General features: G+C 42.0%; 1 protein-coding gene across 1 annotated transcript in view; it reads left to right on the forward strand.

The window, feature by feature from the left end:
* The first annotated feature begins 4,070 nt into the window (after positions 1–4,070).
* CA8 (carbonic anhydrase 8) overlaps positions 4,071–14,066 on the forward strand; it is a 99,183-nt gene continuing 89,187 nt past the window's right edge. Inside the window, exon 1 of the mRNA XM_066578293.1 lies at positions 4,071–4,306. Coding sequence (XP_066434390.1) covers positions 4,231–4,306 — 76 coding nt within the window. The 5' untranslated portion in view covers positions 4,071–4,230. The remainder of the gene's footprint in view (positions 4,307–14,066) is intronic.

Consider the following 14,066-nt stretch of genomic DNA (forward strand, 5'->3'; position numbering starts at 1 on the left):
ATTTACAGTTTTGGGCTCTGTTACAGATTTTGCATTGGTGCTCAGAAGCTTCAAGTTACACCTCTGCTGTAGACTATTTAGTAGGGTGGTGCACCACTTTTTATGCACTAATTGTCCCTAGGGTGGTATGCATAGAATCATAGAATGGTAGAATTGAAAGGGACCTCCAAGGTCATTGGGTATAGCCCCCTGCTCAATGCAGGTTTCACGAAATCATCCCAGACAGATGTCTGTCCAGGCTCTGTTTGAAGACTTCCACTGAAGGAGAATTCAACACCTGCTGTGGCAACCTGTTCCTTAATAGCTACACTCCTTCATCTCACTCTACTCCCATGAGATGCTGTAAGCCACTTCCTTATATAATATGACCAAGTCACTGGGCTGTGTGACAAAGTGTAAGTGTTTTTTCTATGTGTGATCAAGTACCCATCCAGAATGTTTGACTTTAAAGGTAAGGTATACAAACATCATCATCATTATCACAGTGTACTATATATATTTCTGCATTGACAGCCTATAAACAAAGAACGAAAAGGACAGCAAAGACATCATCAATAGTGCAAGACATAACAGTGGTCAACTATTCACAGTTCAAGCATGCAGTAATAGGTGGGTGGCATTTGATAGTCCATATCAGTTTCCAGTCTTCTTAGGCCTCCTTCCCACGAGCGTGACGGGCTCCGCATCGTAATATTCCGCTGTGAAGCCCGTCACGGCGCCCCCCAGAGCCCCTATACTTACCTGCGGGAGATAGCGTGAAATCGCTTCCCCGCCCACCGCCGCGCGTCACCGCCCGTCACCGCCCACCGCCCTCGCGTCACCAGCCGTGTCACGTGCACGGCCGGCCGTGTCACGTGACGCGGCCGGACCGCGTCATTTGGCGTCATATGACGCTCGGCGGTGGGCGGGAAAGCGTTTTTTCACGCTATCTCCCGCTGGTTACAGCGGGAGATAGCGTGAATGGACGGCTTCCATTGACTGCAATGGAAGCCATCAGTGCGTACAGCCCGTCCTCACCCGCAGAAAATAGAGCATGCTGCGGGTGAGGACGGGAGAAATCGCGGTGCGTAATTCCGCGGTGGAATTACGCATCGTGAGCATTGTGCTATTAGGTTCAATAGAACCTAATAGCTGCGGGCAACGCAGCGGATTTTCGCCGCGAATTACGCGGCGGAAATCCGTTCGTGGGAAGGAGGCCTTACTGTGTCAGGGTCAGAAAGAGTAATGCATGGGAGAAATGGGGATTGTATGTTTCATACAAAAAAATTATTGGTCAGGACATCAATATAGATGGATTCTTCTCAAAAAAATGTCACTTGAACATGAAAACCATATATAGGAAAAAGTGGGCGGAGTGATTCTAAGTTGATGGGGTTCAAATAGAACCTAGGCTTAAAATTGGGGATGAAGTTCAAACGAGGTGCTGCCAACCAAGTGGATGATCACCTGGTTGGGTGCGAAGGCTAGTGTGTCCAACAGAAAAAAATCAGAAATACTTAGTGCACGACCCAACCTTCCAATAAAATCCTTCTGACTGATCTGTATTGGTCAATCTCTTTATTTAATGAAAAGGCAGCAAGAAACACATTTTGAAGCAAGTTACCTCTTCATCAGTATAACTAGGATACAGGGAACAGGGACCACATTAATGAGGCAGACCAGAGAATGGAAGCTAGAACATACGGGCACCGGAATGTAAAAAGAGGGCTGTGTGTGCCGATTGTCATGGGTAGACCACAGTATTTGTCAGGGGTCGGTCAAGTGGTGCACTGCCGTGCAGGAGATTTTCGTGTTTATTTAATAAAAACATCAGCAATAAAGACATTGACCAATATGGATCAATGAAAAGGATTTTTATTGGAAGGTTGCACCGTGCACCAGGCTTTTCTGTTTTGCTCTGCTGAACACAATGGAACATGAAAAACCAGTTGCTGTATATTTTTTCATGCTCCATTGTTCAATATTAGCTTCATAGTAGGTTCTTAGCATTGTGGAACTAATATGGGCACCACGTGACTCATCTATTTATGGATCGTGTAGAACGGGTTGTGCAGCCGTCTTCTGAGGATTACCAACGATCTGCATGTTTAATTATTCACCCATCTCAACTGCAAATTTACACCTTGCAGAGTTAGTGGCTACACAATCAAGTGATGCATGAAACAAGATATATGGAGTATGTTTTTAGATCTACAATTTCTTTTTTGTATCTCGGTTTTTCATTGTCAAAGGTGTTTTATTGCTTTATATTCATATTGATATTTACAGTAAAACTCTATTAGTCTGGCATTTGATAATTCAGAAAATCTGCTAATCTGGTTTCTAACACACATCTGCCAGACCAAAAGCAGAAGATTGATCAGTGAGAACCTATTAGAAAATTATAATGATCGAAAAAAGTTTTGAAGCTGATTTTATATGATTATCTGATACTTGAGAGTATTTGGTAATCTGGTATGTACCAAATCCCATTGATGATGGATTAATCCCATGACAATTACCCTCCATAAGTGTACGGTGGAGAGTACTGGTGATGTATAGAACAGGCTTGGGAGCCGAACCCACTTTATATCCAGTGGGTGCCAGCTAGCTCTGATCATTGCCATTAACTGTTTCGATTCAGCTGTCAATGTTGACAGTGCATCTAAGCAGCCAGCTAGGGAGGCCACCCTCTGGCACCCCATCAGCCCCCCACAGCACAATTGTGGAGTGCTAGTGGGTTCACATGGCAGCCTCGAACCTAGCAAAGGCACCATCCTCAGTTCCGCTGTGAAAAAGTCACAGCGCATGTGCCTGCTCGCTCAGTGCAACGCAGGTATAGTGACGCTGGAATATATGATGTCTTCAGAGGGAGGATCTGGAAACGTCACAAAGTACTCAATGAGAGCTATTTCCTAAGCAATGGGCAGAGATATAGCTGGGCCACAGGCTCAATGGGAACGACCATCGGATAGTTCTACCATGGTTTGCAAATTGTGCACAGCCCAGAGACCAGGCTATATCAGGTGAGTGGATTCACACTGGAAAATAATAAAGGTACCAATATACTCTTCATATCAATGGGGATCTACCTGTGTTTCCAGCTGGTAGCCCAAAAACTGGTGTCAGACTTCATTTAATAGACTGTTGCTAAAATTAAAATATACTGCAATACAGAATTATTGGAGTATATTGTAGAAGCCAAACTATTCAAGTCCCATATATGGACTAAAAAAACTGTAAAAATAAGTTAAATAAAAAAAAAATAATAATTTCACATATAAATAAATAATATAATCAGAATTGGTATCGCTGCATCTGTAAAAGTTTCAACTGTTAAAATGTCTAATCACTTATCCTATATGGTGAATATCATGAAGAAATGCCAGAACTGATGGCTTTTTTTTACAGCCCCTCTTAAAAAAATTGAATACAATATAATAAAAAGGTTGTACCTGTATGTACCCCAAAATGATACCAAGTTTCTCCACAAAGTACAAGCCCTCATGCAACCCTATCCATGAAACAATGAAAAAAGGTTTTTAGCCTCAGAATGTGGCGACAGAAAGCATTTTTTTTTTTAAATTGTGTAAATTTGGTATCTCCATATTTGTACTGACCCGCAGAATAAACTTAGTATGTAATTTTTGCTGAATCATGAACACCGTAAAAACGAAACCCCAAAAATAATGGGGCAACTGTGGATTTTTTTCTATTTCACTCTGCTTACATTTTTTTTTAAAGTTTTTCAGTTTGGCTTTGACTCAAAAAACTGTATTAATAACTGCTGCGTGTGAAGCCGCCCTTAGTGCGATCCTTATAGCTACCAACACCTGTATACTAACTTCAGCAACGTTCCAGCCTCTCCACACATTTCTTGCTACCAGTCTAGCTGGAGTGACAAATCTGCTCCTTAGAGAATGACAGCTTTTGTGCAATTAAAGTACCCCCCCCCCCCCCCCCCTTCCTCACTTCTGCAGATTATCTTGTGTTTCTCCAGCAAACTCCTGAGCTGGCACCACCCACATCTAAGACACCTCCAGGCAATTACCTAAAACTGCCTGGTAGAAGTCTTCGCCCTGAACGCATCACATAATTGCAGTGATTGGAGACTCGCCTCCTCCTCCCCTCTGCTGCACAGGCTGAAGTGACAGTGCTCAGTGGCTGCGAGAAGAGAGGACATGAGTATGATCTGCTTATGTATCACTCAACACTGAAGTCTTGTTCTGCTGAGGACACTAGAGGACAGAGATGGCTGACAGACACTACATAGACGACTCTGAACTGCAGGAGGACAGAGAGGAGCAGGAGTGGGGCTATGTGGAAGGTGAGTTCTCCTTTTATTGTATTATGTATGATTTCCAAACTTTTCCTGTGCAGAAGGGACTCTTCAAGACTTAGGGAATTCTCATCAATCAGAAAGACGATCCGCTATTTACTGTACTCACTATGGGAACACTCATCTAACAACATCTTATAGGCAGGGATGTTTTACTACGTTTAGAAATGTAAGTTGTTTCGGAATAGGATAATTCAAAGTGATTATTTCTTGCATTGCCCAACATGCAGAATTCTTTCTTGATTATGTTACACATTACGCTGAAAGTATAATTACTAGTGAAAATAATATTGATCGTCAGCTTTCAGACTAATGGACCGCATACCCACTGGTATAGAGTATGTTCACAAAGTGTCAGATTTGTTGCCGAAGTTTCTAAACTAAACTAAACGATCTATTCCATACATCTGAATGGGGTTGTTTCTGCAGTATCTGTTTAGACTTCATTCAGATGAAATCACATGTGAATATATCCTTATGATCTTTCATGTAGGACAGAATTAGTTCACGCTGACATTTCTGCATCACAATGTTATTCCTATGAGGCTTGAATTCTGCACCTATTGAAAAATCCGTGCGTCTTTTCTTCAAGATTAAATTCCGCAAGCTTTCTGCTGTGGAATTAAGGACGGCTTGCGGAATTCTCCCTGTGGATTTCCAATATATAGGAGATGTGATTCCGCAATTAAAGTTTTCGTTAAAAAATGCAAGAAATTTCACAAGACATTCTGCAGAACACATTCTGCAGTTTAAAAACGCAACAGCAACTGCACTAATTGACAAAATCCGCATCGGCGCTGTCTCCTGCAGACAATTCCTTCTTGTGTAAAAGGTCTCTCAGAGCAGAGGTCCCCAACTCCAGTCCTCAGGGACCACCAACAGGTCATGTTTTCAGGATATCCTATGGTGAGAACACCTGTGGCAATGTCTGAGGCACTGACAATAATTACATCACCTGTGCAACACTGAGGAAATCCTGAAAACATGACCTGTTGGGGGTCCCTGAGGACTGGAGTTGGGGAACCCTGCCTTAGAGTACTTTCACACAAGTGGAATATTTCCGCAATCCGTACTTATGGATGCAGCTTAATCAGCTACTGTGGATTTATACTCCATAACCTGCATGCGGATTTTGCTGTGGAATTTTTTGTATTTTTAGGTGTGGATTGCATTAATATTCCGCTCATGTGAAGACATACCTAAGGACCCAATTGCACAACAGATGGAAAGATTATCGCTGATGTATAAATCAGAGTCGCCCTGGCTAAATTATGACTTTGGCCAACTTTAATGTGATCTATACACTTAAATTAATGAATAATTGTAATGCATAATGTGTTAAGTGATATGATGCTGAACAGGCCATTGAAGCTTCTACAAAATATTAACTACCCCTGGGCAAAAGATACAGTTTGCTGCCCTGGCTCTGCATCCAAATAACCTTGCCATGACAGGTGACTTCTTTGCATACTTGGGGTATCTCTCCAGCCCCCTTCTTGCCAAAACCAAAACATCATCCAACGGAGACTAGGTATATAAAGTTTTCCTGCCCAATCTGATGTAATAATCTAAAAACTGTCATATCCCATTGGTGCCATTTGTTTTTCGGATACCTTGGAGGTATATGTTGTGTGAGTATTCCCTGGTGTATGCCTCCAGTAGAAGTCTCCAAAAGACGTCACTCTATAGGTATACCGTGGCATAGTTTGACTTCCATTATTACAAAAAAAATGCACCCGTGCTATATATATTTTTTATTAAGTCACTCTGCATTGAAAAGAGAAGTAAACTAAAGGAGTAGTTAAAGAATTGTATGCCAACGGATACTGGCACTGAATATGCAAATACAGCCTATAAATATACTAGAGTCCACAAAATATCAATTGGCATGCATGAAAAACCACAAGATGAAAAATATGTATACTTTATTATGAAACTCATAAAATACATGAAGGATAGCACATAAACTCACACAAACCTCCACACAGGTATAATGAATCAAACATGATCATGGGGGACTAGATCAGGGATGAACTAATAACGTGCAAGTAAACGTCTAGCGAGCTGATACAGGGAGACTACCTTACAGCGACATATTATGGGACACAAGTAAAAATACACAATAATGGCTACACCCCAACACGCATTTCGCACTGGCTTTATCAAGGGACTGAATGTGCCAAAAGGGATACTCTTTTAGCATGTGACGGGTGCATGGCGGCCCATGGACACATGGGAGGCATATGTGAGGGTTTACTTTTTGACCTCCAAAGACTCCATAGCCAAAAATGACGTGAACAGAGCGACAGAGAAAGTTTAACGGTACACACATTAATCTATACAAAAATCTGTAAAAAAAGTGTACTATATGTATAGCTAAATACATATAAGAATCCCACCACCATATCCAGCCCCTTTAGGGACCTTTCCCTCGGGCAGAATTTTCCACATTTCGCACTGCAGATTGTGGCAAATCCCACAGTAAAATCCAGACGGCTTAAATCAACCTACAATTGCGCATTAAAACCTGCAGTTAGTCTTCCCAATTTTGATGCGGAGTTCCGCAGCGGCAAATCCTGCTGTGTGCTGGCGGAATCATTCCACCCGTGTTAAAGGTCCCTCACCTGGAATCAGTGCGAAAAGCACTGGGAGCTGAATCCTCACCTGTGGTGTATACCCCGGCCGTTGTGGTGGTGATCGGGAGGCATTTGCTATTTGCTCCTAGATTTTTTTTTTGCGCAGTTGAGATAGTATCCAACAGGAAGAGCAATATAAACTTTTACTGCTGGATCTGATCCCTGTGGGAGCTAAAAAAAACTTGTGGATGTCAAAAGCACAACACCGCAACCAGGATGTGTGATCCCAGCCGCACACTGCAACTTTTGTACTTGAGTATTTAATAGATTCAAAATATTTGCTTTGCCTGGTTAACTACTTTAGGATTGAATGAGTTAAAAACCTGTTGCACCACTTTCACTTTTAATAACAGTTTATTGTTTAGAATTAAAAACAGGTAAATCTTAAGGAAACAAAAAGTCACGTGACATTCATAGGATTTTCAATGGCTAATTAAAAAGCAATCACACATTTTAACGGCTCCAGAACTCCTTTATGAGATGAAAGTCTTAGAATTGATGTTGAAACCACAAGATATTATACTATTGCTAATTCCACTCAACTGCTTGAAGCATTTTCCATGTAGCTTTGTGCCTAATATCAGTTTAAAGTGACAGTCACTTTGGGGTAACTTTAAATAATGTAACCTGCCATAACATTAAATCCACGGATGTTGTGTAGCTGAGACTAATATTGTGTAGTTTCCTGTGTGTCACCTTAAGGGAATGTTCACACACACTGGACTTTTCCACATTGGAAAATCCACTGCGGATTTTGGTGTGGATCCTTGTCGAAATCTGCATGGAAGGGTTCCTTCAGGTAAGAGTTTTCGCAAATACACTCGCCGAAGCGCAGCGTATTTGTACATGAACGATGTTTGAAGAGCCAGGCAATCAGCCTGTTGCACGCGTGTCAGTGCATATCTAATATAAATAAGCCTAAAGGTTTTTTCTTGCACCCCACTTTGACCCCTTTGCATGACCTTTGGTGGATGATTTTGGTGTCATTACATTTGTGACATCCTCACCACCGCAGTACAATCATAAAATGTGGGTTTGATACATTGAGTGACCTGTCAGGCAAGGTCAAAGTTCCTATGTTAGGTCTAGCAGTGCGGTTGTGCTTCAGCCAGGGAGAGTCAAATGTTCATATCATGTCCTTACCAGTTGGACTGTTGCCATGTCCCCAACACGTGGAAGACCAAGCCATGGACAGTGAACAGTTCAAGCTGAATCCTCGGTTCGACAGTTCTTAAAACATTTACAGCCATTTTCCCAAACATTTTATGTTCGCGTAGCCAACATCGGATCAATCTAGTTGCTATAATATTTGCGCGCACAGGGCCAGTTCACACTGCCCTTTTCGTGAAATTCATTGGCTATTAAAGTCTAGCGGGGTCCAGATGTTGTCTTTTCCTGCATTTTGCACAGTGTTTCACACTTTATCTTACGTATTTGTGAACCTCCCATAGACTTCTGTGGGGCCTTTTCTGCGCAAAATGCAGGAAAGTAGAACAGGTCCTATTTTTTGTACACGCACAAAATGGATGCAGAAAATGTGCTTATGTGAATGAACCCATTTAAATCAATGGGTTCTAATCTCAGTGTTTAGTGGGAACAGACTTAACATGCGCAAAAATGCGTGCAAGCATGTAGATTACATTGAAGATATCACCTAATTTGAAGAAGTGAAATCCATGCTGGAAATCCACAGCATGAGGGCGGTTTCAGATGTTCATATGCATAACTATGTTTGCTGGCATGGATCACATTTGCACATGAATGAGGTCTTTCACCAGCCGTTCAAACTCCATAGTAAATACGTGCGGTAAAGATAGCTGAGAGCTGCCTGTGATTGGTTACAGCACTCAGCCAATCACAGGCAATGCTTGGCCATTCACTGAATTCAATGAATGGCCAGGTGCTGCCTGTGATTGGCTGAGTGCTGTGACCAATCACAGGCAGCACTCAGCTATCATTCAATGAATGGCTTAGAGCTGCCTGTAATTGGCTAAGCGCTCAGCCAATCAGATACAGCCCTTTCAGCAGGCAGGGGTTTTTAAATGCCTGCTGCTGAAAGACCTTCAAAGCAGTGCAGGGAGAAGACAGTCTACATGCGCCTGAGCCCCGGCAGCTGAGGAGAGGTAAGTATAATTGTTTTTATTTTTAACACATTCTAGGGATGATTTTCAGGGAAGGGCTTATATTTAAAGCCCTTTCCCGAAAATCCCTGCAGGGCCCCGCAACTTCTCTTAACCCCTTAGAGCAGAGGCGTAACTTGAAGCTCCTGAGCCCCAATGCAAAACCTGTAACGGGGCCCCCAACTATAATGCTTTATTCATAGCACAGGGCTCCCTATATGGAGAAGAGAGGCCTTATGGGCCCCCTAAGACTCCTGGGCCCGGGTGCAACCGCATCCCCTATAGTTACGCCAGTGCACACGGTCAATGACAAGGTCATTAGATATCTTAACATCATCAGAAGACCATCATTACACAATATAAGCTATTTATAAAAACTAGTGCTAACAAAAAGAGATATCACCCATAATGCCATGTAACCTTTACAATTGAGTCTGACCATCAATATTACAATCAGTTGATACATGTTATAAATGAATGGGCTAATAATAAAAAATAGAAATCTCCATAAAGCCTATAATACTACAATAATGGTATTTATATACTTGTTATATGCTTGGGAATATACTGAACATTTCGCAGGAGCTCCGCTGAACATACTTGTTCTGTATGGAATGATATCTTCACACTTGACTCCTGATTTCAGGGAGTGAAAATAAATAGAACAATATGTTGGCCCACACTGTAACACTTAACAGATAAGACTATCACAAACATAAGCCATGCCAATGATTTTTGTTCTCATGTTATTCACCATGGTATCAGGGGCCCTGTTAATTATTTACTATTCCATGATGTGCACAGTATTCACTGACAACTCGGTAGCTACTATCAATGTGCCGCCTTCTTTGCAATAAACAAAGGTTACATAGAAATCAATTTGTCCCCGGAATCTGCATCTTTTTCCTTATGAAGGTTTGTTTGGACACAGCGATTTATCTGTAATCTCACTAATCAATATTCATGTCCTGGTGTGTATTTCTGCCCAAGCTCAATACATTATGGACTAATGACCACATTATACTGTAAGCAGATATACAAGTAAACTATTATACTCGTACGTCAGTTCATATTGTATATTGGCATGTTGGCACTCATACTATTTAATTAGGGAGTGTTAAATATAAAATGAGGGATTTATAACATTTTAAATAATCTATTCTCTGGCCAACCTCCGCATCATCCCTGTGTGGACCGATGGGACTCTTCCCTGGGCTATCCTATCTCCTCAGACGTCTGGAGTAATATGTGAAAGCAAGTGTTGAAGTCATCCATTTGTATAATTTATAAAGATAGTCAGTAGAAACTCTTTATTATTCTGGTATCATATGGCAAGCCATAGCATATATACACTTAATGCCTCTGTCCTGGACGTCTGCTGGAGATTGATTGTAGGGCGGTACTAACGCATTTCTTCTGAACCTGTCCTTTGATTGGACTGTTCTAGATTGAAGTAAGACCCCTAATAACTCAAATACTATTAATCTGCCGATGTCCCCTACCTTATTTCTTCTAAACATATATCTCTTCAGAAGTGGGATGACGTCAGCCAGGCTGCTAGCACATTTTATAACCACAGCCAGATGTTTGATTGCAAAAAATTTGAAAAAGTTGTCTCCTCCGTCTAACTTGTAATTACACTTAAAGGTAAGGGATGTTCACAGAATAGAGTGGCTGACTGCTCTTTTGCAGAAGAAAGTTGAAGCATTTGAAAAATGTAGTCCTCTTGGGATTTATATTGGATTCAAAAGGACCACTGATACATGCTGACAATATTATATGGTAGATCAGGGTTTTTCAACTCCAGTCCTCACGTCCCCCCACACAGGTCATGTTTTAAGGATGTCCTCAGTGTTACACAGGTGATGTAATTATTGTCAGTGCCTCAGACATTGCCACAGGTGTTCTCTCTATAGGATATCCTGAAAGCATGACCTGTTAGGGGTCGTGAGTAGAGATGAGCGAGCATACTCGATAAGGCAAACTACTCGAGCGAGTAGTGCCTTATTCGAGTACCTGCCCGCTCGTCTCTAAAGATTCGGCTGCCGGCGCGGGTGACAGGTGAGTTGCGGCGGTGAGCGCGGGGGGGGGGGGGAAAGAGGAAGAGAGAGATCTCCCATCCGCTCCTCTCCACTCTCCCCCGCCGCTCCCCGCCCCCTGCCGGCACCCGAATCTATAGAGACGAGCGGGCAGGTACTCGAATAAGGCACTACTGGCTCGAGTAGTTTGCCTTATCGAGTATGCTCGCTCATGTCTAGTCGTGAGAACTGGAGTTGAGAAACACTGTTGTAGATGATGGTGCACTTGTTCAGTCCAATCTCTTTTTCTTTCCCTTTCTACTCTTCCGTATCATAGGTTGTCTTCTTACTGTCTCTAAAGGTCTTGTTCTCCTCATTTTTATAAATAATTGTCTCGTTCAGTTGATTGATATCCTCTAATTTATGTAAGTATGGTATATTTCTGAAAAAGACCCAAGAAAGAGACACCATTGTTGTACGTTAACATTTGTTTTATTGCTCATTTGACCATATGTTCTAACTTCTACTTTTAATATTTAAAATATTTTAAATGATTGAAATTTAAAACAAAATAAAACAATGGAACCTATTTTTATGAAGTGCTTCAAAGTATATTTTGTGGGTGTCTAAAGTAGGCAACCTCCTCTATGGACATTAACTAAGCTTTCAGTTATTTATATGTATCTCAAAGATGACTGATATTTAGAGTCTGTCTATAAGCCTCCTAATCTATAGTCATTTGAAGCTCCACCAAGTTGATACGCCTTAGCTCCTTCACCAAGTAAAGTCATGATGCATCTGTACAGATGAACAGTGGGCCCTATGCAGATGGTGAAGATAGTTATGAGGCTCTGGGGTGCCATGCTAGTTCATCGGCACCCCACAATTGGGTCCCGGGGGTGGGATCAGGCATTGAAGAGGGCATCCCTCTGGCTGACACTTTATACATGTAGTCAGTTCTTTCTGACTTTGGTATCTAAATGGTTATCTGCCACGATCAGAGCTAGCTTCAATCACAGCGGTTGTCTACGACTGTCAGCCATGAAAAACAGCTGATAGCCACCAGTTATGGAGCGGGCTTGGCTTCCAAGCCTGCTCTATACAACCTTCCGGACCATCTCACATAAATATACAGCATGCGGTTGTGAAGAAGGTTAAGATTTCACTTCACTCTTGCAAAAGTATTATCAGTTTTATTCACAGTATTTATATTACAGTGATGCACAGATGTCTCATTGCTGAATTAGTTGGAATCTGTTACATAAAGCAGGGGAGCCCTGGTTCTAGTGACCTTCCCTGGCCGCCGTGATCCAATGCGCCAGCTCCAGGCGTGCGCTTTTGTGCGCAGGGAGCATGCGCCTAGTTAGCCGTGTTCTGGGGACGCGGGGGATTACCACCCTGCGCTGCATCCCCGTTACCATGACACCCTGGTGCGTTTGATCTGCACTTGCTGCTTGTTGTCTGGGTTGTTGCTCTGCACTTGCTGCTCTATGTGTGGATCTCGGCTCTGGACTCTCTGCTGGATGTCTGGGCCTCTGCCTGTTTTTAGCAGGTGCTGGGGGCTGTTTCTCCCAGCGTCCTAGGATTGGCTCCTGTTGATGTCAGGCTCCCCGCCCCAATCAGCAGCTGGGGCGGGAGTTCTGACAGCATTTAAATCATCAGTTTCCTTTTTGCAAGCGCCAGTGTAGGTTTGGTCTTCCATTACACCAGCGTTTCCCTGATCTGATGCTTTGTTGTTACCCATTTGCTTGAACCCTGACTTAGTCTTCGCCTGACCCCTTGTACTGCGTTTTCTCCAGTTGGTGACCCAGATTGCCTGACCTGTCTCTGTGTTTGTGTGTAGTCTGACTCCCAGCCCTTCTTACCTAGTGAGCCTAGGGACTGTCGCCCTGTTGTCGCCCTGGGGCCTAGCCCAAGGGGGCAAGTAGGTAGGGACAGGGGTTACGGGTAGTTTTCAGGGACTTCCAGGCCCCCGACCCTAGTCCCTTGACACACAGTTGTTCATTGGGTATTATTTAACAACAAATGGTCATTTCAAATGACAGTCATCGTCTGGAAAGACGTCAGTATGATTGAAATTTTTGTCCGGTAATCAGACGAAAGATCTATCATTTTCAAAAGAGAATAGGCCAGAGATTAATAATTTGTTTGAAGATCTACCTCCAATACACCAATGGGCATATGTAACAGGATAGTCAAAACTAGACAGTCTTATAGAACATGACCCAGAACCATTGAACTCGTTATACTCATTGGTATGAATGAGATTACTCTATTGCAGACATCAGCTTTATAGCTTTAGTAGTGAAATATGTTGACGTCTTGCCAAAATAGAAGTTAAACAGTCAAACACAGCAACTCAAATATTGTCTACTGATGAAAAATGACACCTCACAACATGAAAAATGTGTTCATTTAAATTTATCATAGTGACTGCTCTGTCTAGACTCGGCGATCTTATGTTGACTTACTGTACTATCATCCAGGACAGACAGATAGTAAAAATCATTGAACTATGCATTTTTCTCTTTAATCTGTCATTTAAATTTTGGTTTTTTAAAGCTACTTTCTGCTGGTTTCATATATTTTAGCTATTTTGATGCATTAAACCAAAAACATTTTTATAGTCTGGACATTAAGTTGAAAAGTATGTTAGTGCATGCCATACTTTGTGAGTTTTCCTCCCAACGCACAGAATCTAAAAATTTTATAAATTGGGTGATTTCCTTTATTTATAAACTATTTAAGTCACGAAAGATAGACACAACTTGTGTTAACACATCTACAAATACTGGCAACGTATAACACAAATAATGAAAAGTTTAAATACAAGAGAAGAGTCAAAATAGATCCACCATTAGATATATTGACAGATATGGTGCCAAATGTATCTATCTACCCATTTTGTAAAGTGGGGAAATGAAGGAGTAGTATATTAGGGCGTGGAGTGGAGAGGTGGGGGGAAGAGCAATCT

The sequence above is a fragment of the Eleutherodactylus coqui genome, chromosome 9 (assembly GCF_035609145.1).
Source record: "Eleutherodactylus coqui strain aEleCoq1 chromosome 9, aEleCoq1.hap1, whole genome shotgun sequence".
Classification (NCBI taxonomy): domain Eukaryota; kingdom Metazoa; phylum Chordata; class Amphibia; order Anura; family Eleutherodactylidae; genus Eleutherodactylus; species Eleutherodactylus coqui.